Raw genomic sequence first — 26,453 nt, 5'->3', positions numbered from 1 at the left:
ATTCACGTTTTTGTTCTTGAGCCACTCCAATGTCGCTTTGGCCTTGTGCTCGGGATCATTGTCCTGCTGGTAAATGAATTTCCTCCCAAGCTTTAGTTTTTTAGTGCACTGAACCAGGATCTCTTGCAGTTTTCCCCTGTATTTTGCTCTTAGTGGGGATGGAGATATTTGAAGCCCAAGTCTTTTAGGATTTTCAACAGATTGGTAGCAGAAGATGGAGAAGTTCCATACTTTCCGTGAAAACTAGACCAGGAGCAGACTGCAGTACAAATCATTAACTGGTAATATCAAAAATCAAAGTAAAGCTAAACAAAGCAATCATAACGCCAAAATACAATTTAAATAACATCCCAGAAGAATATAAAGATCAAATAAGGAACAGATTTGAGGCTTTAAACTTAGTTGACCGAGAACCAGAAGAACTATGGACTGAAGCAAGAGACATTATCAGGGAAGAATACAAAAAGACAATACCCCCAGTTACAAAGAGAGAAAGACCTCAATGGATGATGGAAGAAAATCTTACAATGGTTAGAGAGAAGGAAAGCAAAAGCAAAAGGAAATTGAAACATGATTAGAACCCTAAATGCAACAATACAGCAACTAGTACGTAGGAAGAAAGAGAACTATTACAATAGTTATTTAATAGAAATAGAAGAGGATAATAAGAAAGGCAGGACAAGAGCTCTCTTCCAAAAGATCAGAGAATTAAAGGGAAATTTAAACCACGAGTAGGGATGTTGAATAATCAACAGGGGAACACAGTGATTGACCGAGATGAAATAAAAGGAAGATGGAAAACTCTATAAAAAAGATGCAAGGATGACAGATTCATTCATGGAGGAACCGTATGATGAACAATCAGAAATTTTAGAATGTGAGGTGAAAGCTGCTGTTAAAATGCTTGGAAGACACAAATCACCAGAAACAGATGGCATACCAATAGAGTTGCTACAAACTACTGAGACTGAATCTGTTCAAAATTTGACAAAAATTTGTCAAGAAATATGGAAAACTAAACAATGGCCCACAGCCTGGAAGCATTCAGTATATATCCCAATTCCAAAAAAAGGGGATTCCCAGGAATGCAGTAATATTGCACTATTGCCTGAATATGCTATGCAAGTAAAGTAATGCTCAAGATTCTACAACAAAGGCTCTTACCATATATGGAGTGAGAAATGCCAGACATCCAAGCTTGATTTAGAAAGGGAAGGGGCACCAGAGATCATATTGTAAACATATGTATTTATTTATTTATTTAATTTGTATCTCTCCCTTCCTCCCAGCAGGAGCCCAGGGTGGCAAACAAGGCACTTGAAAACTTTAAAATATCATAAAAACAGATCTTAAAATACATTAAAACAAAACAGCATTAAACACATTTTAAAAAACCTTTAAAAAGGGTTAAAAACATTATTACAAAACGTATTAAACAATTCTGATACAGATGCAGACTAGGATAGGTGTCAACTTAAAAGGCTTGTTGAAAGAGGAAAGAGGGTAATGGGCAGACCAAGGAATTTCAGAAGAAAATCACTCTGCACTTTATAGATCACACCAAAGCCTTTGACTGAGTAGATCAGGAAAAACTATGGAATGCTTTAAAAGAAATGGGGGTACCCCAGCATTTGATTGTCCTGATGCACAACCTATACTCTGGACAAGAGGCTACTCTAAGGACAGTATATGGAGAAACAGATTGGTTCCCCATCGGAAAGGGTGTGAGACGTGTGTATTTTATCACTCTATTTGTTTAATCTACATGCAGAACATATCATACGGAAAGTGGGACTGGACCAAGAGAAAGGAGGTGTGAAAATTTGAGAAATATCAATTTAAGATATGCAGACGATACCATACTACTAGCAGAAACCAGTAATGATCTGAAGTGAATGATGATGAAAGTTAAAGAGGAAAGCACAAAAGCAGGACTACAGCAGAACGTCAAGAAGACTAAAGTAACAACGACAGAAGAGTTATGTAACTTTAAAATTGACAATGAGGACATTGAACTTGTCAAGGATTATCCTTGGTACAGTCATTAATCAAAATGGCGACAATAATCAAGAAATCCGAAAAAGGCTTAGGACTGTGGAGGATAGCTATGAGAGAACTAGAAAACGTCCTCAAACGCAAAGATGTATCACTGAATACCACAGTCAGGATCATACAGACCATGGTATTCCCAATCTTTATGTATGGATGTGAAAGTTGGACAGTGAAAAAGGCAGATAAGAGAAAAATCAACTCATTTGAAATGTGGTGTTGGAGAAGAATTTTACACATATCATGTACCACAAAAAGGACAAATAAAAGGGGGGTCAGATCAAATTAAACCAGAAGTAGAAGGTAAAATGATGAAACTGAGGATATCATATTTTGGACATATCATGAGAAGACATGATTCACTAGAAAAGACTATAATACTGGGAAAAGCAGAAGGGAGTAGAAAAAGAGGAAGGCCAAACAAGAGATAACAATAATAATAATAAAATAATAAAATTTTATTTATGAGTCGCCTATCTGGCCGAATTAACGGCCACTCTAGGTGACGTACAGTACACAATAAAATACAATATAAAAGTACCACAATCAATGATTAATCTAAAAAAACCCTTCCAGTTAATAACAGCATAAAAATTAATCCACCCCCAAGATCCTGTAGGCCTGCCTGAATAGCCAGGTCTTCAGAGCCCGGCGGAACCCCATCAGGGAGGGGGCATGGCGAAGATCAGAAGGCAGGGAATTCCAGAGGGTGGGAGCCACAATTGAAAATGCTCTCTCTCTGGTCCGCACCAGTCTAGCAGTTTTAACTGGTGGGACCGAGAGGAGGTCTTGTGTGGCTGATCTCGTCAGGCGGCATAACTGATGATGCTGGAGGCGCTCCTTCAGATAAACCGGGCTGAAACCATATAGGGCATTAAAGGTCAACACCAACACCTTGAATTGGGCTCGGTAAGCAACTGGTAAGCAGTGTAGATCTATTGACACCGGAGTGATATGATCCCGGCGACGGCTATTATGAATCAGACGTGCCGCCGCATTCTGTATCAGCTGCAATTTCCGGACCGTTTTCAAGGGTAGCCCCATGTAGAGCGCATTACAGTAGTCTAAGCGGGAGGAGACCAGGGCATGTACTACCCGTGGGAGTAGATGGACAGGAAGGTAGGGTCGCAGCCTCCGTATCAGATGTAATTGATAGCAAGCTGCCCGGCTCACTGCTGAAACTTGAGCCTCCATGGACAGCTGGGAGTCAAGAATGACCCCAAGGCTGCAGACCTGTTCCTTCAGGGGTAACCTCACCCCATTAAGCACCAGGTCTATATCTCCCAACCTCCTCTTATCTCCCACGAGCAGTACCTCGGTCTTGTCGGGATTCAGCTTCAGTCTATTCCCCTCCATCCATTCACTTACTGATTCCAGGCACTTGGACATGGTATCCACAGCCAACTCTGGTGAGGACTTAAACAAGAGATAGAGCTGAGTGTCATCCGCATATTGGTGACACTGCAGCCCAAATCTCCTGATGATAGCCCCCAGCGGCTTTATATAGATGTTGAATAGCATGGGGGAGAGGATAGAACCCTGTGGCACTCCACAATTGAGAGGCCTAGGATCTGACACCTCATCCCCCAATGCCACCCGTTGATGTCTGTCTGAAAGATAGGAACGGAACCACCGCAAAACAGTGCCCCCTATTCCTAATCCCTCCAGGCGATCTAAAAGGATACCGTGGTCGACGGTATCGAAAGCCGCTGAGAGATCCAGGAGGACGAGGAAGGTATACTCTCCCCTATCTAACGCCCTCCTCATATCATCCACCAGGGCGACCAAGGCTGTTTCAGTTCCATGTCCAGTCCTGAAACCAGATTGGAATGGATCTAGATAATCTGCTTCATCCAAGTGTGTCTGTAATTGTTTGGCCACCACTCGCTCAATCACCTTGCCCAAGAATGGTAAGTTAGAGACTGGGCGAAAGTTATTCAACTCTAGGGGATCCAAGGAGGACTTTTTCAAGATGGGCTTTATTACTGCCTCCTTGAGGGCTAATGGCATTGCACCCTCTTCCAAGGATGCATTTACCACTGCCTTGATCCCTTCGCTCAGCCTCTCTTTGCAGCTCATAATGAGCCACAAGGGGCAAGGATCAAACAGACAGGTGGTTGGCTTCACAGTAGAGAGCACCTTGTCCACTTCCTCAGGGAGGAGGGGCCGAAACCAATCCCACCAGACCGGACTGCAACTGGCCGACTCTGGCCTGCTTCCTGTATCCACGGCGTGCGGAATCATGTTCTTCAGACGCTCGATTTTATCGGCAAAGTGTTTAGCAAATGTGTCACATGAGGCTTTAGAATGCTCCAGGCTTCGGACCACTTGGAACAACCTCCTGGGACAGCACTCTGCAGACGCAATAGATGCAGCAAAGAATTCCCTCTTTGTTGCCTTTATTGCCATCTGGTAGGCAGCTATTGCTTTATTCCATAAAGGAAGCCACAGACCTGAACTTACAAGATCTGAACAGGGTGGTTCATGACAGATGTTATTGGAGGTCACTGAATCATAGGGTTGCCATAAATCATAATCGACCTGAACGCACATAACAACAACAACAGATAAGCTTGGTGGACTGCAGGGCTATTTCTTCCATGAACTGAAATTTGCTTTTACTCTAATGGAACAGCAAATTGATCCAAATTCTCACACTTAAGTTTTATTCAGATTCTCTGGTCTCTGATGATGAACATAGGCAGTTATGCGCATGTCAAGGGACTTTCCGTTCCACTGAAATTGCGGAATGTCAGTGTCTCCAAGTTAAATGAGTTGTGTCATACCATACTGTAAAATATGTCTGCAAACTTTTTTTTAACTCACTTGGATAATTTTGACTCATGCCAATTGTTCAGAAACACGTGCCACTAATAAGAGTCCTGGGTTTTTTGCTTGTTAAGCATGGTCCTTAAACAATGCGTCTAGTACATTTCAAAGGTCAGGGAAAATACCTTAATTACAAGCTCTGGTTAATCATACAAGAACTGCACTAAGAAAAAAATCTTAGTTTCGGGTCTTAGGAATTCTTTCTGCTTTCAAAGAGTTTGTTTACAATGGTTGGTTTCTTTCCAAATGAACATAAAACCTTTGGCTGGCAAACAAAAGTTTATTTACTGGGATAACTTGGATGGCCTTCTAGTTCACACATTATAAGCAAGTTATATTGCTAGTTACAGTGTGATTTTACAGGTTTAGCTCACTGATCTAACACGTAGCAGCATATGCAAGAGGGGCTATCTGTAGTTTGGGGGATGAATGCAGCCCCCCCTCAATATTGTCTTTATTCCTTACCAGTTAATCCAGACCACTTTTGCTTTACCTACCATTGACTGTAGCTTCGCTCACCAGCACATACTTCTCCCCCAGCTTATCCCTGAGAGAATATGGCTCTCAACATAAAAAAAGATGGCCCACCCCAATTTTCTCATTTAATTAGTCAGAATTTTTACATTCCAGAATGAATAAAAACTGCCCTGACCTACATGGGAGCCGTAGCTGGGAGGTTTAAGCCTATTCCCCATGCATAGTTTTGCTACCAACATTCTCCCCTTCTAAAACTGCTTCATATAGCAAGCAGCAGCTTCAGGGCGGATTTTCAGCAGGAAAAAAGGTACAGATAAACGTTTCAACCACCTCCCACCATAGTGCCAAGTTGGGCGTGTGTGTCTGTGTGTTTAAGAGTGAGTCATGAATAGCACTAAACATGCTATTAACATGACCCGTTAGCCTCTAAGGTATCTTGCCCAGTGCTTCAGCTTACTGGTCTTCATGACCCACAACTGGGCTGTGGCCCAAAACATAGGTCACACCAAGGGATCTCGTTCATTTTGTCATAAAATTACTGTGATACAGCATTCGAGAATACATCAACCAGTTGGCCTCAAAATAAGGTGTACCTCTCCTCTCTTTAGCTCAGTGTAGTGCTTAGCTCACTGTAGTATTGGTGCAGAAAAGCAGGTATTGTTAGTAAGCTTTGTAGTTATCCCACAAACTTTTGATTTTGTACTGTACTATGCTAAAGTGTTCCTTGTGCAGTACCGGTTCTCAAACCACATCTAATCATGGTTTTGACTTTCATGCAATTTTGTGGTATGTAGAGGATGAGACATAAGTAAAAGGTTAGGTCATGTAAAGCAGTGATTACAGTCTGTTTTGATGTTAGGGACATGCTTCTCTTTCTAAGGTGATTATTCTGCAACTGCCATTAATCCTGCAGATAGCATGCAGAGGAGTCAAGCTCCTATAAGTGACTGCAATGTTGTTCTGTGCTATGAGGCTGAGCAGTTGCATGGGCTAACAAGCCTTGTTGGGGGGGGGGAATGAAGATAGCAATAGCAAGAAAAATGGAAGATGTAGTTTGAATTTCAAGACCAGTTAAAAGATTTTTAACTAATAAGGTTGGTAAATGAGTATGTTGGTTTCTCACTTCTACAAAAACATTTCAACGTGTGTTCTAGAGTAGCAAATCAGAACTGTTTCTATACTTTCTTTTAAAGCCAAACATAAAAAAATTAAGGAGTTTGGCATATTGTTACTTTTTGAAGCCACAAATACCCAGGTAGTTTCAGGTAAGCCACAGAATCAAACCATAGAATCACACATTCAGTTGGCAGGATGCATCTGGCTGTCTTGACTACATCCAAAAACATATATAACTCAGTAATATCTTAAACTGACCCCACTTCAGAGAATTGACAAATTTGTCCTACCTGAAAGAACAGATCAACAAAAGGCAAACTGGTATTTTGGTCGTACATTTGCATTGTGTATGTAATCCTCAAGGAATATGGATTTCACAGAAGTTGTGAGAATATCCATCTTCTACTTAGGCAATCCTCCAGTTTCTTGCAGTTCTCAGTTACACTGCTTTTACTTCTATTGTATAGATTCAATCATACAAGAAATTCATGGTGAAGCAGAAATAGTCTTATGATCGATACATGTAGTACTGCCTTGCTAATGACCCCCCCCGTGTTGCTTCATCCTAACCAAGGTTTCAGATTAATAAGAGTAATACTCAACTCACAATTCATAAAAACCTAAGAGGTGCCCTGCTGAATCAAACCAATAATCCATCAACCTGTTTCCCACAGCGGTCAATCAGATGCCACTGGGAAGATTGCTTCCTACTTGCAGGCTTCCCATATGCATTTGGTTGGCCACTGTGAATCAGATGGACAAGATGGGCCCTTGGCCTGATCCAGCAGGGTTTTTCTTATGTTCTTAAACCCACAAAAAGGGCACAGGCAACTGCACTCCCCCACTGTTCTCCCCTCCCAGCAACGAGTATTCAGTGGCATACTGCCTCAGAACAGAGGGGCTTCACTTAGCCATCATGGCCAAGAGCTGTTGACAGAGCTGTCTTCTATAAGCTTGTTGAGTTCCTTTCAAAAGGCATCTAAGCTACCTGCCATTCACCACAGAATAATATGGCCCATTTAATATCTAAATATCATGGAGATATCAAAAATTACATTAATTTAAACGTGGTCAAGAAGTGTTCCTTAAAGTACTTTTTTATTAATAGTCAAGAGAATTTGTAAAAACAACCTTAGTATAAAGGCAGTGAAGACAGTTTTGATAATCAAATTATACAGTAACTTACAGTACAAAAGACATTTTTTATGCACATACAAACCCCAAACATCTCATTCAAAAAATATTTCACCATTATTCATGTGCAATGACTAAAAATATAAATTGTCCTTGTACAATAAATACTTGATAGGTGCAAATTGAAGAAAACTTATTGCTTTCCACATAGGTGTTTTTCCCTGTAGACTGAAAATTGTGCACTCCTTTTCTCATTAGAATCCTGCTTTTTAGCACATTTTTCAAGGGGGAACAATGAATTCTAACCCCAATCTCACAAGGAATATTTTGGCAGTTGAACTGCCTCAATAAGCTGGCAGTGGTGTTTTTCTTGTGTTGTTTAAAGCCTACAGCAATCATACATCTCATTCATCAGAAAATGTGGGTATTAAGTTAATCTTGTGATAAAACAAGGCCTTTTGTGGCAAGCTAGTGTAAAGGAAGTCAGAGAAAATAAACAAAATTATGCTTTCTGAAGTAACTGGGATATCAATACTCTGAAATCTAAATTATTTCAGTGGAACCCAAGCATGCCTAATGTGCTATGGGTTTGTGGCATCGTATCAGAGGTGAAAGCAAAAATTCTTCAAAGTGGAAGCTGCCCAACAACTCAACAGAATCAATTTGCATTGTAGAAACACAATTTGCCAATAAGCAGCTGTATGTTAGGACTATGCAGGCCAAATAAAAATGAATGAAGGACTTTGTTTTTGTTTTTTAAAAAATCAATTTTTCTGGGATAATCTGCATGTTACAGTTTCCAAACAGATTGCTTTTTTCCTCCCTTTCCTACTGCTTTGCTCCATTTGTCCAGATATTTTTTCAGCACAATTTCGTCTGATCATCGTCAGAATGTGGAAACCCTCCTTATTCCAACTTGTACACTGTGGTCATCATGAAAGGCACTCTAAGTGGTGCCTCTTGCTCCTGAGGTCTGCTCCAAGGTCACCAGGACCAAGGATGCTCAGTGTTGCAGCACTTGCCTTGCAGAACTCAAGTCCTGTTCATATCTGGCAGTGTCAACAATGCTATATTTTAGATTCTTGTTTCAGACTTTTTTGTTCACACTGGCTTTTTCTGAAGTGTGACCCCCATCTGTATGCACCACTGAGCAACGTGAATTAATTTTATACTTCATTTTTGTAGTGTTTTTTTTTATATTGTATGTCTTTGTTGTTTACCACTTTGGAATTCTTACATTAAAGCGGTATGTAAATCTGTGTAGTAAATATAAAAGTTGTACCTGGTCATCATCACTTGCTATAAGCAGGAGCCTTTGAATTTCATCACTCCAATCAATAAAAACTTTAATTGCTACAATGTGTAAAGAAAAGAAAACAGGCTTTTTAAAGCAATTCATTTTTTGAAGTGACCTAATTTCTCATTCAACTTCTGATTTGTGGGATCCATTTCAGGTACGTTACAAGACTGAACTGCAACTGAAAGACTTAATGTAATGCAAGGCCCCTACAGTAAACATGGAAGAGTAATATTAAATAGCCAACCCTATGTTTGAAAGTTCTGTAAACATTTGCTGAATTTGCGATTTAATGAACTGTGAATAATGCAGAACAAACGCTAGCCTGCTAGGCATTTCCTCATTCACATGTAGTTTCCTAAGCTTTTGACTAGTAGCAAAGTTTCTTCTAAAGAATAACTACAAACCCACCAAATCCAAGTCAATGGGTTAGTGTCACTACAGTACAGAATTAGGTGACTAGACTGATACACAACCATTTTCTTTGGCTTATGATTTACTATACTGTCTTCATGTTAATTAGTTGTACCGCTTTACTCCAAACCTCCAACTATATGTGTCAAAAGTTAGTTCACATATGATTCCCTGCTGAATAATTACTCTTACCTAATGGAATAAAGATGGAATTTTACATTTAACCATCTTGTGAAACATTACCTGCAGTAGAATTACTACGAATTCAAACATAATGGTTATGTTCACACAGTATTTAAGACTGCTTTTATAAGCATCTTAATAAGGCATAGAAACAGTAAGAAACAGTGGAAAGAACTCAAGGTTAAAATAAGCATAGGAATCCTGTAGTGCACTGTGTTAAAACCTAGACCCCGGTTTCAGGAACAATGAGAGAGACCAGTATGTACGTATATGCCACTTTAGTAAATTGTATGCATGGGAGGGCAAAAAGACAATGACATCAGACATAAAAGCCTTTATAACAGGCCAATATAGCTTGACTTTCCAAGTTAGGTCATCAGTCTCACAAAATTGTGGAACTTTTGCAGATTTATGTGAAGTCCTACTGATGAGAGTCATTTAAGTGGTCAGTCTTCTCATCTGACCGAGTCAAAAGTAGTTCATGTTGCAGTGGGATACGTAACCGTGTCTGTTTATACAGAGTATCCTCCATGAACCATAAAAGTTTACATCTGGTGTTCAGAACTTATTTGTCCATGTGCCTTTGTCTCAGCATCATAAAGGTTTCTGACCATCGACCCACTATGAACTACCTCACATTATTACTTAGTCGTCCAAGGTATTCACGTAATGCTTTTGCAGCTTGGAATCTACCATATCGCTTCTTTGGATTGGCACACTCATCCAGCAAGGCCTCAAGTCGACCATCTTTGGCAATTTCAGCTGGAGGATCATGAAGAAGACCTCCAGAAGTGCCACGCCAGGTGGCATGTCTTGATAAAAGGTTCTGGCAAACAGCATAGTAGTTATGGTCCACAGTGACACGAGTGCACAAGATCTCCTTTGAGAAAGACAGACAAGCTTCCTTATCACAGTCATCAAACTTGCTTTCATACCAAACATCCCAGTTTTCAGGTTTATCTGTGAAATGCATAAGAAGGACAAATAGTAAGAAGCTCAGAAAACAAGGCATTTCCCCAATTCTCACAATTTCACTGAAATTTCAACCCTGAAGATGAAAATCAGACTAAGATCTATTATGCAGAAATGGTGTACTATTTACGTTTTATGAAACAATTTAATAATTAATAATTTAATAATAATAATTTAATAATAAAAATTAATAATTTAATTTTTTAACATGAAAAACACGAAGTGACAGCCTTGGGGTGAAAAACAAACCAACTTACTTTGCTTGATTAACCTTTTATCTGCCACCAAAACATTTTCAGCATCCACAATGATGACCTTCCCATCTCTAGAACCTACTGCAAAGTTATCAAAGCTGACATCAAGGAGGTAGAGTGCAAATTCAAAGTCATTATTTGTCAGCTGCTCGGCTATTTCCATTAACTGCCATGCCAGGTCCACTCGCTTTTCCCATGGAGCACTGAAGTAACTCCAGAGTTCTTCTCCCACGTAGTTTACAGCCACCATTCTTCCACATGCTCCCAAATACTTTGCAAAGGGCCAGCCCTCATCAGAGGGAAAACTCTGCAAAGGGAAAAGAGCTTTTGTTAACAATGACGAATAATTCATTTACAGTTGGAATATATGTGAAGTTTAGAAACCTTTAGCTATCTGAGAATGCAGTGTTGTCCACTGCCTATAAGGAGTTATTGATTCCTTCCACAATCAGTAGAGGGAGGGAAGCACACACTGGTCTGGTTTACATGCAGTGCTAAAGCATAATTTCAAACTAGTGCTAGTATAATCTTATATATCTGTAATTTTGCACCAATTCTGCAAAATAACAATTTTATTTCCAATAAGCCAGCACTTATTAATGGTGTCACTAAATTAAAAGAAATCCTTTGTAGATAATGTTTCTTCGTTTGGTCCTTTAACATGTCTAGAAGCCTTGCCTGAGAATGCCAGCTTAATAAAATGCAAGTTTAGGTGAGCACACAGAATACCCACATTTGCTCTCCATTTCCAATGTCAATCAATATCTATAGATTTTTATCCCATCTTGTTCCAGACATTCTGTTCTATTTTATCTGAAAAGGAAACTCCAAGGGAATGGTTAGTGGTCAGGGATGATGCGACTTTGTATATATTTGGCAAGAGATCCAAACGAGTTGCACGCTGTGGCTGCTCTGTGTTCACTGGGAAAGAACCAAATTTAAAATTACTCATCAGTATGTAACTCAAACAAGCACATGTACAGCATATCACATTGTTTTTTCTGTTTCTTGTACTAAGTAGAAGATATGCAGATACTGTGCACACTGAGCACTGGGGATCCTCTCTTTAATTGTCAGCACAGCAAACCAACCAACCAATGGAGATGCTGAAGAGCAGCTTGGCTCTTCAATGAAAATGAACAGCGAACCACTTTGGAATTTCCTGGAGTTTGAATAAGCATAATATTATTTATGTAGCCCCATACTTTTGTATCATGGAAAATGAACATTGTCATGCCGTGCACCACCACAGAAAAACACAGAAACCTCATCTTTCTGCCTAGTTCAGCCAAATGGCAAAAATCCCTAATGAGCATGGGACTTTAACATGTGTCTCACAGAGGAAAACTGCATTCCACCTCTAGTGTCAACTTTCTTGGAAGAGATCTGCATCTGCATAGAGCTCATGGCTCACATACACCACACTTCTGATGACACTTATGTTTGCTGCATCTGATGAGCCCTGCAGGAAAGTATAAAAAGTCTGCAGACTAAATCATATAGCTGGCCTTACAGATGGATAAGAAGCAACAAGCAGTTGCAGAGGGTTGACTGGCTGGTTTGCATAATCACTTGGTCAGAGGAAAGAACTTAAAACAGAATTAAAAGTGTATTCCAAAGCACTTGCAGCCACCATGCTATTTAAATTTACTTAGTAAATTTAAATCTCAGCCTAAACATGACAATGTTTTTTTGCTAGACAACCGAATTCACTGCTTAGAAGCAAGAAATCAGAATTAGTTCTCCACAATCAGATGAAGAAGACTGCTACAACCAAGGTAGAAATAAATATAGCAAAATGAAGCACAAACATTTTTGGCAGAGAGAACCAGTAAGACTTTAGACAAATGCCTGCAGCCCTACATAGCAGCATTGATCAAAATTACTCTGTGCAGTTCATAACTGTATTTTTATTTCTGTTTTGGATTCCTAGCTATAATGTGTCTCAGAATATTTATTATGGACCATTGTTCCAAATGCTCAGGAATGACAGATCATTTAGATTGGAATACCTAGCAAATTCCTCCCATTAAACATTTGAAGTATTTTTGTGCTAGCAGATTGTTTTTACCCACATAAGTTCATATTGTTTAGTGATATAAATAAATAGGAAATTATTTACGTACCCAAATTAAAAAAAATTAAGCAGAGTGCTGAGCTTCTATCTAAACACTTCAGGATACACATGAGACCCACTGTTGAAAGGTATTTCTCTAATTAAGATTCTGCTCTAGCTTCGACAATCTCTTCAAATGTAGGCCAAGCTTAAATAATGTCAAAACTAGCTAAAATAAAGGCTGTCTGTTGTAGCAATGTGCATTTCATAAGTACTGCCACTTTACCAGTAATCCATACGGCAAATAGGCTCCTAACTAAGATTCCAGTATCTGATAAAAAGTCTCATAATCCAAGAATCACTAGTTTGGTGAAGTATTCAAGACAAATTTTCCATTTTAAATCAAAGTTAGGTCTTATATTTAGTGCCTTGTCATGTATCATTCAGTCTGACCACAATCTGTAGCATTTGAATCCCATTCAATTAACTCCTTAATCATAAGCATGCCCTTATATTGATCTAGGGTTATCAAGATTTTTGCCCTAGCTTTCATCAGTGTTGTTTAGGTAATACTAAACAATGCAGAAAGTCAGTAACATTAGTTAGCTCTTGTAATGCAAACAGTGCCAAGTTACATACCTATCTATTAAAAGTATGTTTAATTGACAAGTAAGAGGTCTAAAAACAACTATACTCCATAAGCATGGCAGGACTTCAGCAGATCGTAAGAGAACCCTGGAAAAATTAGGAGGCAGTTAGACTTTGCGGGTTTTTGGGTGGGGGGGAACTTTCTATGAGCTGCAAGAACTGCCAAGTCACAATTTGGATATAATTTAATGAATATCATAACTAACTGATCTTGCAATTCACAAAAAGAGAGACAGAAGCCTGATAGAATTATTATTTACTCACATTAGACTGCAATGCCACACATTTACCTGGTGCAATCCCAGTGAACTCAATGAGACTTCAGTAGACAAGCATAGGATTGCCTTGTTAGAATAGTAATTGGCACCGAGTAACCAATCCACGGTAGACTGTCATAACCCTTTTAGTAGCAAAAGAAACCAAGTTAAACAAGAAAGTCTGTATAGGTTTTAGCATTCTGTTCCCGTCATTAATCAGATAAGATTGTTCACGGAACGCCAAAACCAACTTTATACACCTTTATCAAGAAGGATCCCCTTTAGGATGCACACCTTCACTTGGTGAGGGGTTCGAGAGTGTTGAAGAAGCTGAGACCAATGCCGTCAGGAATCTAGACTAAGAGGCTAGACTCCTAGCAGGGGCACCCATGGCGGAATGGTCAAAGCCGAGATACCAGATTAAGATGCATCCAAACTCAGACGAAGGCAATAGTAAACCACCTCTGAATACCTCTTACCACGAAAACCCTATGAACAGAGTATCCAAAATGCAACACGAGATAGTGCTGGAAGATGAGACCCCCAGGTCAGAAGGCACTCACCGAGCTACTGGGGAAGAACAAAGGACAAGTACGAGTAGTGCTGTGACTAATGACACCACTGGGTCAAAGCCGAAAGGAAGCCCAGAGGCTGATGCTCACAGATGCGAAAGGAGAGTCCGGAGTTGTACGAAGCCACAGACCTGAACTTACCAGATCTGAACAGGGTGGTTCATGACAGATGCTCTTGGAGGTCGCTGATTCATAGGGTCGCCATAAGTCGTAATCGACTTGAAGGCACATAACAACAAAAATAAATCAAGAGGGAAAGTTCACAATCTATCAGCCATATATAAAGCGTAAGCTATTGTTTAGTTCTGAGACTATTCACTCACAAGTTAATAAGGTATAGGAGGCACATTCTATAGCAATATGCTCATCCCACATTCTACTTTATGAATTCTTATTCATAGCCATGTTCCTTTTTAATTGGCAAGCAATGATTAAATGTAACTTTTATGGGCTTCAAGGAGCTCTAGCTAGCTATCAGGGATATGACTCAAAAGACTCAACTGCCTGCTCTTAAGGCTTGCTGCATCCTGAAATAAATCCTTCAATGGGGGTCGGTACCATGTATGAACAACATCCCAAACTTGCTTTTATGCCAAGCCAACTGCAAGCAGACAAATCAGTGCATACTCTTAGATTTGTTGTGGAAATCATTACTCTCCTCATCTAAACTGTCACATGTACAATTGCTACTGAAAATTGGAGAAATGCAAACACTTATTGCTTCCATTCTGACAACATGTTGATGCTGAATCTTTAACTTTTATAATTTCTCTAAAAACAGATGCCAAAGAATTTCTAGAAAAAGACTACATATTAGACAATTTAGTGGCTGACATATGGCATTGCTACACAGATTACTGCTTGGATGCTTAGTATACATGCTGTGTGTATGCTAAGTATAAACATAATTTTGAATTCATTGTTAACTTCTTATCAAATTACAGTACAGAAGTGTGGTACAACAAGAATATTTTCTTTGGACAAAGCGATAGCCACCAAATAAAGTTCAATGTGTAGACCGGGGCAAGTGACCATCTCTTACTCTAGATACCGCACACAGCCAACTACAAAGCACTTTGTACATTAATTCTTCCAGGAATCACATGCACACCAACTATACACCAAGATGTATGTTGTTCTGTTGTTATACAAAGAGTCCAAATACCTTTCATTACATTATTTTTAAGCAAAAAATACCCTAGGTGACATAGAACATTTTTATGCTGTTCTATTTAGGGAAGACATGTAATGCCACTCCTCTTAAATAGCGTTTATATTAAGCATTCTCTACATCTACAAATACGCAATATTAATCTAATTTATTACCCAAGCACATCAACCAACATGAAATTTTAAAAGAGAAAAAACATAGATAAACCACTTTAAATAGAAAGCTGCTCTGAAGGCACAGTAAATAAAGCCTTCATGTTGGCTATCTTTGAAAACAATCTATCTAGATTTCAAGTTAATGGCACTCTTTTAAGAAATGTTAAAGGCATACACCAGCTGGTACATACCAAGTCACTAAGCAGTTCAACAGAGCACCAGCTGTTCAACAGTCCACTTGATCCTTCTTTGAAACCCACTCTAGTTTGTTGGAGCAACTCAGCCATTCCTTTAGTATATTTATTGCTTTTTGCAAACAAGGTTAGGAACTACTGTTTTTGAACAAAGACAAAAGCAGTTGCATCGTAATTCAAGGCTGCTTATTTTCCTCAAACATTACCCTGCTCATGGAAGGCACTTACATTAGGTTCTGCCTATGTGACGCAATGCCACATCAATATTGTGGCTTTCCACACATTTAGATAACCCGTTCAACTAAAATATAGCTTCATGAAAAATGCATACTGTTTACATGCAAACACCTATAATAGAGAGGGCATAAATATACTGATGTGCCCAGGAGTTACACTGCCTAGTTTTGTTTTGTTTTACTGCTCTTGTTAAATCAGAATATGCCACCTATACTTAACCCACCCAATAAGAAACCAGGTCTGCGCTACCCACAAAAAAATTAATATAGCATTGCTCAGCAAGTCTGAAATAATTTTAAATATTATCATATTATTAAGTTTAGCGGCCTAACAACCATTATGAGGCTTATGAATGACAGGTTAAAATTACCAAGTTGAAGTCTCAAATCTGAGTCAAGATAGCTATAGCAGGAATTGTCTTGCCTTCAGTGACAGTGCCACCCAGCCTGCTACCTGACAAACAACAATTTCGACTAACTGATTACTAGAAAGAAGAGAAAGTTCACCAAAAGAAAACCTTTTTAAAAAATTAAAAACAAGTTAGAGATGCTTGACAATTATGAACACATTGAGACAAAATAAAAAAGGGGTTTTGTATCACTTACATACAAAAATTACATATAAAAGAGCTAACAACAACATGACACCATATATACATATTCATATGGATAAAGGTAGCCCTAATTTTACAGTTGAATGAAAGAGACGAGAATTTGTATTTCTCCTTTACTGGCATCTGAAGAGGGCTATAAGCAACAGTTCTGTATGCTCATTTACTACAACTGATTTTTCAAAAGCAATACTGAACTCATATGTATGATTACTCAAAAAGTAAGTCGCACGAATGTTGATGGCATTTACTCTCAAAGATACAACCTTAGGACTGCAGCTTTGGACTTAAAATATTTTGGTTGTAAATGTTTCCAGGGAGACTCCTGGCTAATTTTTGCAAGCAACTGAGGACACCAGCTGTTAGTGTGTGTGGGTGTTTGCTTTCCTCTGTTCTCATGGCTATTGGGAGTCCTGGAAAAGGGCTTAAGGAGCTATGAATTAAACAGCCCAGGAGAGAGCTCAAGTGCCCAATTTCAGCTGATTTAGTATAAATTATTGTATGGCAGTAGTGTAGTGGCAAATTGAGAAATGCAGGGTCCCTTTGTGAGTCTTGCCATGCCTCTCACTGCCACCCCTTTTGAGGTTATACCACTGACACTCATTGGGGCCTGCATAACTGACTTGGAAAGCTACAGCAATAAAGAAAAAAACCCTGTGATGTTGTATGAAAGCTTCACCCTCTCATCTCAGTCTCCAAGGACAGATCCTTTCCCATTTGATTCACCAGCACATATAGATTAATCAATCCCCTTGCAGACTCCCCAAATTGCCCACTGGCCTTCCACAAGGTCATCATCTCTCTCTCCCCATCCCTGAAACAACACTCACCAGCCAAGTATTGTGGCCTGCAAGTACTTCACAACCTGCACTTTTGTAATTTCATATAGACAGCAAATAGGAGTTTTGTCAAGTCTCTGGCAAACCACCCTACATGGCTGATAGGCTTTTTTGGTTAAAGACTTCATAGGCTAGCCTGCCTTTGTCATATGAGACTACTACAGGGAACTTTTATTTTTCTTGTTTGGAGACAACGCTTTCTCAGTATATTAAAGAAAGCAGTTGAAAGATAGAAAGGAACACAGGAAACCACCTTATACTGAGTCAGACCCTGGGTTCATCTTGCTCAGTACTGTCTACACTGACTGGCAGCAGCAATCCAGGGTTTCCGACAAGAGTCTCTCTCAGCCCTATCTGGAGATGCCAGGAATTCAACCTGGGATCTTCTACATGGGAAGCAGATGCTCTGCAACTGAGCTACGGCCCTTCCCCATTTAAAGCCTATTTTAATCCATTTTTAAAAAAGCATATTGTGGTTTTAGAAGCTCATTTGTTGAACGATCCTTCCATGCCTTCTGTACCTAGAAAAATAAAATGACCTTAACTCACATGAATTAAAATTTAACTATCATTCTACTTGTCTCTAATCCAGCCAAAGAAATAAATTAGCAACCTATTTCATTAAGATAAATCTACTAGAGTGTCATGGAACCCAACCACTTGCATGTTTACGCATAAGCAAACCCCACTGTGATCAATGATACTTACTCCCAAGTAAGCCAAGTTAGCTTTACGATGTTGGTTTTGCTGCCTTCCTAGCAGAGGAAATTGCTTCCTCATTCGCTCCTCCCATAGCAGCAGCATCCATTCCCAACAGGGAGTGGATTAAGGCTGCAATCCAATACATCTACTCAAAAGTAAGCTCCATTGGGTTCAATGGAACTTACTCCCAGGTAAGTGTATATTGGATTGCAGCCTAAATTTGTTAAACAGAGAGAGAGAATGATCAATTTTGTCTGGGCAGAGTTTGACAGAGAAGCGAAGACGTTGCTTTGAATAATCTGTCCTTGCATAACAAACTGAGGCAAGAAGCACCCAACCCTTTTTCTTCTGCATTTGCAAATTATAATGCTTTGCAATGAGGAATACTTTCAGAAGCAGGGGGGGGGGATGGAATCAGAGGGGGAAGAAGGCAGGAACATCTCACAGAGTTCTAAAACCTCTTTTTTTAAGAGCGGGAAAGAGCATGATTCTTTATCCCTTTTGAATGCTTTCTGACTAATGTGCCCCTCCTCCTCTTCTAAAACCTGAACCAATCCATCACCTTTGGGAGGGGATAAAAAATCCAAGAAGCACAACATCCAACTGCTTCCTAGGGCTGGGTGATTTGAAGTCAAAACAGTCATTCCTGGGGTTGCAACTGCCTTCCACCCTCCCCGTGTAAATTCCTTCTCTCACACTCCATTATCCTCACCACCATTCTCCCATATAAACTTCTCTCAAATGCAGGGTCGCTTCACACCACCTCTGTCCCTCACATACACACACATTCACACTGCGCTGCTACAAATCTGCCACCCTTGCTACCACGAAGGAGGCAGGACTCCTCCCCCCCACACACACACATCCATACAGCCGAGGCCACAGCAATATCCTCCCCAAGAGTACCAGCCCAGGGAGAAGAAAGAGAAAGAGCTAGACTGTGGGGCAAGAGACAAGCTGTAGGCTGGGGTGGGTGAATATCTGCTTAATTTTGAACCCCCATTGGAATTAAACAGATTTTTCATGGGCTTCTGTCTGCAGCCTGTTGCTTGCCCCATGGTGTCGCACGTCCTCTTCCTCCTCCGCCTGCTCAGAGAAGCTTTGCAAAAACCTCTCTACTGTATGGGTTTGGCTGGGGAGCCCTCTCCCCTCCTGCCTCCTCCTTTGCCTTGATGTGTGTGCGTGCCTCAATGGTAGACTGGAGGGGACCAGCAGGGTGCCTGCTGTGGAAAAAGTAACAGAATGAAGTCCCAAGGCGTCCCCCCTGCAAAACACACCTGTTGTACAGACACGTAAACTTGTTTTGTATCTACATGCTCAGGCTAACTGAAGGAAATATGAAAACACCATCATCTGAAGAGGTCTTAAATTAGCCATTTTTAAAAAATCATACAAATTCCCAACGATGTTCCCTTTTATTCTGGTTGGCCTCAAAAACCATTAGCACCACCCTCTACAGCATACTTACAAGCCCTCCTGTGTGTCAGAACCCCTACTCTGTTACCATACACTGAAATAAGAGACTGAGAAAGGAAATAGAATGCTGAGCTTTAAAACATAGCACCTTAAAGAGTCCACCAAACCTTACAACATAATTAACATGTATTGTCTTTTAAAGGCACTATAGAACGTTTGTGGTTTTTCCTTACAACTATCTCCCTCCCTCCGAAATGTTTCATACAGATATAAAAATAAACATATGTCTAGATATACATGGAAATTATTAGCCAGGACCTAGAGTGGCAGCATCCAAGTTAAAGTGACCGCCATCAAGTTCTCTGCCCACAGGAGCATAGAACAGTATCGGGATACACACTGCACGAGACATAATCCTGAACTAGATCGACTCTGGTCTGATCCTGAAAGATACGGGTTACGTTAACCTTTTTATGCAATAGCCAGCCCGGTTACAGGTACAGATGTGACGGGCTAATGCACGGTGCTAACTGATACACATTATGCGATCCCGATTATGTGCCCGAGGAATTCGCGAACGAGTATTTAAGTGAGTCCGAATGGATGGGAGGGAAGAGGCAGCGACGCCTTACCTGAAGCACGAGGGGCTCCGGGTTGAAGGCGAGCGTGATGAGGAGCTGCATACGCTCCGAGTCCTTGAGGTTGCGGAGGAGGAAGCTGCCCGAGTCCTTCGTCTCGGCGTAGCGGCGGACGAGGCGGTCGAGGAGGCGCTGCGAGGGGCAGTGCACCAGGTCCGACCAGCCCTCCACGACGTCGGGGGTGAGCAGCCGGACGTCGCCGTTGATGCTGGCGAACTCGGTGGCGTGCATGGCCTGGAGCAAGTCGCAGCGTCCCCTGCCGGTGGCGCGCCGGCAGATCTTGGCGTCGATGTCGGCGAGCTCACGCGCAGAGCCCAGGCGCTTGAGGACGACGCGGCGGCTGCCCTCGCGGGGCTCCCCGTAGCGCGCGAAGTAAACGTTCTTGACGTTGAGGAAGTCGAGGAGGCGCAGGCGGCCCCAGCTCTCCAGGCGCAGCTGCCCGTTGAGGAACTTGCGGCACCAGCTGGTGCCCCAGCAGGCCGGGCACTTGTTCAGTTGCAGGAAGCGCCGCTCGGCCAGCTCGTTGCGCTGCAGCGAGGCCAGCAGCGAAGGCGAGTTGAGGGCCAGCGCCGCCGCCAGGACACCCAGCACCGCCAGCTTCACGTAGCGGTAAAGCCGCCCCAACTTCAGCGACACCAGCCGGAGCATCGTCCGCCGCCGCCGCCGCCGCCTCCCGACCCACTGGCCGGCCGGACCAGCCGGCGGGGCACCTCCCCCTTACGAGCCTGCTTCACCCCTCACACTCCGTACTCCCCGCGCTGCAGCTTCAGCACCAGTGCACTCTCCAGCGCGAGGCTCGCCCGCTAAAAGGGAGCCAAGTTACTGAGGGGAGCGAGGGGGAGGGTAAAGGGGCGGCACCGTAGCCGACGCGAGTCCGCCGGACAGGGCCACCCCCACCTCCCATGAGGGGAGGAGCTACAACAATAACCGCCGCCACACGGTAGCTACGGCGCGCCTGTAAAGGGAGGCGCGTGATGGATTGTGCATATGCCTTCCTGTTTACCGCACGCACATAACCTGGCCGGGGGGGGGGAGAGGAACGGAGTCGCCTCGGGCACACACAGCTGTGTTGGAAGTGGGGCGGAGCCAGCGCGGGGAGGGTGAGGGATGAAGAGGGCGTGTTCTGGTGAGCGCGAGCACGCTCGAAACATAGAATGAAAAATGGATTGGTTCGATCGTCGTCCCTCCACCCCAGCCCTACTACTCTCCCTTCTCCCAAACAATCCTATATAAGCTGCCGCCGGGAACTTTCAAAGCCCTGACAAATAAAAGCAATGTTTGCTTGCAGCTCCTGGTATGCTTTAGGCAACGGTAAGCAAATATGTTTTCTTTATAAACAAATGTTATCTCATCACCTGTAACCTCCATTAGGATCTAGCAGACCATGAAATAGTATTTGCAAGATCAAGCCCTATGCTAAGGATGATAAGTGGGGAAAGAACATTATTGGGGTTTTCAGCTTCAAAAATTATGAAGTGAAAAAATGAAACACTCCTTTAGAGATTGGAGCATAAACACTATATAATCTTTTCCACTCAGAAGAATTGCTAAGAAGACTCTGTGCTCCATTCAGTTTGGTGGCTATTTTTTATTTTTTGCCTAAATCATCTGTTTAGTTTTTAAACTTCTTGCAGATACATCAATTTTCATAGAAAAGACTTTGCTACAGTTTCAAAGAAACATAAAATATAGTAAACACATTCCAGTGATCCAAAAGCTCGGACATGTTCAGATGTAATTGTTCCACAGAAACAAAAGCACTCAGAATAGCTAGTGTGCTATAGAATATTGGACTGAGAACAGCTATCTTTGAATCCCCACATTGCCATGAGTAAGGAGGTCAGAGAATCCCAACAAAAATGGATACAGAAGCAGACATTTGCTTATTAGTCCCATATCAGGCATGGAAATAAAACCAGTGATTACCAATCAGAGTTTGCTGTTGTTGGTTTTCAGTATGTAATTGATTCCATTTCCCCCCATTTAAATTACATTTCCTTTCGATTGGAATGAATGGTGTGGAAATAAGTATGTAATTACGTTAAATTCATATTTTATGTAAATTATGCCAGTTATGTTAAACAGCTAGCTGCAAGGTGAATAACATAGTGTTTGGGGAAAACAACTGCAGAGGAATGGAAACAGCACTGATAGTGTCAAAGACAGGTCATAACGGGAATCGCTGCCTTCTTACATCCCTAACTATGAACCCCACTCAGGTCACATTGTGATTTTAGACCAGTAATTTTCTCTCAGTCTAGCCTACACCACAGGATGGTTGTTATTACTATTAAGTTTGTATGCTGCTTTTCCATAAAAATATGCTCAGAGCATCTCACAACAGAACAAAAATACAAGTCACTACATCAGTTACAATCAAATACTAAGTAATTTAAAAATAACAATCTAAAAATATAACTTAATTTGATCACATGAACATCATAATATTTAAAGTTATAATAAAACAATTAAAACATATCAATTAATGACAAACATCAATTACTGACACATATAATAAGCCTTCCAATACAAGACAAGAGTCTGCCACCCCAGCTCAGAAGTTATAGCCTTTGAAAGTTACTGTTGTTGCTTCTGCCAGGAAAAGGTTCACAGCAGCACCTCCTTTTATCCCTGTCCCAAACACCAGACAGAGCCCTCTCAAGGAAGTGTCAGAGCTGGGTCAGGTGTTGCTGGATTGGAAATGAACCCTTGGTTCTCACCTGAAAGGTGATTTTACTGGATGCCAGTCCATCACATGGGTAGTAGTCTGTCGTCTGGTCCAAGGACAGGAAATGCGCTGACGTTTGCAGTCTGAGGGGGTGTCGCTGGCCTGCAGACCCCAGTTCATTTTTGGACACCGTCCCCCAAGGCATAATGCTGGAATAGCTTATGTGCAGTCCTGGCATGAATCCAGAGAGGTTAATAATACTGCGGCCAGAAATGGCCTAACATAGCTAATGGAGAAAAAGGGCTACGGTGATAACGTAGGCAAACAGTGTTCAATATATTTACAAGAAAAAATGATCGGCCTGGGAGGTCGGTTTTCTCTCTCTCTCCTATGAGAGCCTTCAAATGCACTGGCAGCAGCTTGACTCTAAGCTAGAAATAGTGGTCGAGCCCCAATATACCGAACCGAGTGGGCCGTGATGGACTGGCATCCAGTAAAATCACCTTTCCCTGGATGCCAATCCATCACGTGGGACATACCAAAGCTGTCCCAGCTGGGTGGGTCGGGCGAGCCCACTAATCTGTAGAGATCGCTTGCTGCAGGACCCGTCTCCCGAAGGAGGCCTCAGCCGATGTGTAACGGTCTGTCTTATAGTGTATAATGAAGGTAGAAGGAGAAGACCAATTTGCCGCTCTGCAGATTTCTCTCAGAGAGGCATTAGTGGAGAAGGCTGCCATCGTTGAGTGGGCCATAATGCCTTGTGGTGGTGCCAAGTTGCTGGCCTCATAGGCCAGCCTGATGCAAGTTCTTAGCCATCACGCTAAAGTTGGAGTGGAGGCCTTTTTGCCCAGAGACCTGGGGTGGAGCGATATGAACATTGCCTCCATGGACCTCAGCTTTCTTGTTCTGTCTATGTACACCCTAAGTGCCCTAGTGACATCTAGGCAATGCAGCTCCCTTTTCCTTGGGTGTACTGGTCTGGGACAAAAGGAAGGTAGGATCAGTTCCTGTTCCCTGTGGAAGGTGGAATTGATCTTAGGGATGAAGGACAACTGACTCCTCTTGAAAGGTGCAGAGCTGGCGTGCAACCAACTCCAAGACGCGCCTGGCTGACATGATGGCGATGAGGAATAGGACTTTATAGGTCAAGAGCTGAAGAGGAATGGTCTCTAGCAGCTCGAAGGGTGATCTCTGCAGTTCAAATAGAACCTTTTGCAAATCCCAAGAGGGGAAGCGGTGGATGGTCGGAGGCTGTGAAGCCGCCGCTCCTTTGAGGAAACGCCAGAGCAGCGGATTGCTGCCAACTGGCTGACCGGAAGTGGGCGAAAAGAAGGCAGATATGGCTGATGCCTGCCTCCTTAACATGGTGGCCTTCAGGCCAAGTCGGAGCCCCCTATGCAAGAATTCGAGTATCTGCGGGGCACTGGTCTTAGATGGGCAAATTTTCCTGGAGTGACACCAGCCAGCAAATGTCCTCCATGTAGCCTGGTAGATTCTAGTCATGGATGGCCGTCGTGCCAACAAAATGACGTCGATGACTCCTGACGTAAGGCAAGAGCGCCTCAAGGTTCTCCGCTCAAGAGCCACGCCATCAGGCTCAGCCAATCCGGGTCCAGGTGCTGACACAGCAGATCCTGCCTCCGTGGTAGCTTCCACGGATCTACGACTGAGAGGTTGAGGAGCTCTGAGAACTATGGTCTCCATGGCCACCAGGGAGCAATCAGCACTAGGTGGGCCCTCTCCTCCCTCGCCTTCTGCAGGGTGTGGCCCAGGAGAAGGACCGGAGGCAATGCGTAGAGAAGGCCCTTCGGCCAAGGTTGTGTGAGGGCATCTATGGCCTCCACTCCCGGGAACCAGTGCCACGTGAAGAAGCGAGGTAGCTGGTGGTCGAGATTTGACGCAAAGAGGTCTATCTCTAGCCGGCCGTACCTCAGCTGAATTCTGGCGAACACCTGCGGGTGTAAAGACCACTCCCATGGCAGAACCCTCTGGCGGCTGAGCCAGTCTGCCATGGTGTTGTGCTCCCCGCTGAGGTGCTCTGCTGACAGGAAGGTGAGGTTTTGCTGTGCCCACTGCATGAGAAGAGAGGTCTCCGCCTGTAGGATCCTTGATTGGGTTCCCCCTTGTCTGATGATGTGAGCCTTCATCATTGAATTGTCAGTGTAAACCATGACATTGTCGAGACGAAACAGCTGGCTGAAGTGAAGGAGGGGGAGACGGATTTCTCAGAGTTCTAGACAGTTGATGCTGTGATTTGTCTCCTCCTCTGACCAGGTGCCTTGTGTGTATGCTGTGTTGCAGTGCGCTCCCCAACCCTGCAGGTTAGCATCCGTTGTAACTATGGTCCTGGGGGCTCCCTGAAAGGGGTACCCCTTAGCTGGTTGTCCTGCGTTGTCCACCATTGGAAGGACCTTCGGAGCTCCCTGGACAGAGGAATCTGTTTGTGCCGGCATTTTTGCAATGCTTGCCTGAGGGGGGAGCAGGGCCCACTGCAGGCGACGTGTATGGTGGCGCTGTGACGCCCTTCCCTGGCTCTCCCTGTCAGGTTCCTACCTGCGCATGGCTACTGCCTGTCACTAGGCACCACCAGGGACTCCACCAGTCTGGACTGTCCTTTATTTTATTTTTTCTCTCCCCGCTCTAGCTCAGATCTCAACAGATCCCCCTGCTAGGCAACCACCAGTCACGTCCTAATACTAGTATTCCCAGAGACTCTGAATACTGGTATTGCTATTCTCTTCACCGCTGCCACCATTTGTTACAGTTCCCCTTCAGCCTTGGTCATTACCTTACCCTCCCTTCTGGTCTGTGAAACCCCAGCCAAGGATCAGGCCTTTGGTAAACCAAATTAAGTATTTATTAAAGATAACAAAGCTAACAAGATTAACAAGATTTCTTCTTAAGGCACATAAGCATATGGTTTTACTCAATACTAATCCGAACTCCACCCCCCTCCTTCTCCACTCTCTCCTGGCAAACCACTCTCTAAACGCCACCAAGCAACCCACTCAGTTCACATCATCCACCACCACCACCTCTCAGATTCCACTGTCTCTCTTCCTTTTATACGTTCAGCCATTTTAAACACTCAGCCAATCATCTAGCATTCTACTGCCCATTCACTCCCCCTCCTCTTTCACTCCACTTACCATGTATCTTCTAAACAACCAACACTTACCATATATACATTAATATAGGAACATCACATTCCCCCCCCCCCTTAAAACAACGGCAGAATATTATTCCTGTTCCAGGATTTATACGTCGCGTTAACAAATAAAAGTCTCTATGGGGAAAATGTCTTTCTTTGTTCCTCCGTCTGGTCACGTCACTGCAGTCCCAGCCACTTGCCTGGAAAGTCCATCGGCCAGTACATTGTCCTTGCCTTTTATGAACTGGAAGTCCACTTGATAGTCCTGTAGGGCCCAGGACCACCTCTGCAGCATAGTGTTATGGTTTTTCATAGTCTGCAACCATAACAAGGCCCGATGATCCGTAGTCACTGTGAATCTTCGTCCCCACACATATGGGCGCAACTTGTTCCGTCCCCACACGACCGCTAGGC

General features: G+C 42.6%; 1 protein-coding gene across 1 annotated transcript; it reads right to left on the bottom strand.

The window, feature by feature from the left end:
• Window positions 1–7,550: 7,550 nt before the first annotated feature.
• Window positions 7,551–21,251, bottom strand: LOC133389387 (divergent protein kinase domain 2A). Its single transcript, XM_061636950.1, has 3 exons — window positions 20,215–21,251; window positions 10,729–11,032; window positions 7,551–10,459 (listed from the first exon to the last, which is right to left on the bottom strand). Exons 1-3 carry the CDS (start codon window positions 20,866–20,868, stop codon window positions 10,128–10,130), a joined length of 1,290 nt encoding a protein of 429 aa, XP_061492934.1. The 5' UTR covers window positions 20,869–21,251; the 3' UTR covers window positions 7,551–10,127.
• Window positions 21,252–26,453: the final 5,202 nt, after the last annotated feature.

This window comes from Rhineura floridana, chromosome 7 (assembly GCF_030035675.1).
Source record: "Rhineura floridana isolate rRhiFlo1 chromosome 7, rRhiFlo1.hap2, whole genome shotgun sequence".
In the NCBI taxonomy this organism is placed as follows: Eukaryota; Metazoa; Chordata; class Lepidosauria; order Squamata; family Rhineuridae; genus Rhineura; species Rhineura floridana.
Note: the sequence above shows the minus strand (reverse complement) of the source record. Positions and strands in the feature narration are given on the sequence as shown.

Coding starts and splice junctions, on each gene's coding strand:
- LOC133389387 (XM_061636950.1), bottom strand. CDS start 20,868: ATGCTCCGGCTGGTGTCGCTGAAGTTGGGGCGGCTTTACCGCTACGTG. Junction 11,033..20,214: donor CGGAGCCCCTCGTGCTTCAG/GTAAGGCGTCGC, acceptor TTCCCTTTGCAG/AGTTTTCCCTCTGATGAGGG. Junction 10,460..10,728: donor TAAAAGGTTAATCAAGCAAA/GTAAGTTGGTTT, acceptor TGCATTTCACAG/ATAAACCTGAAAACTGGGAT.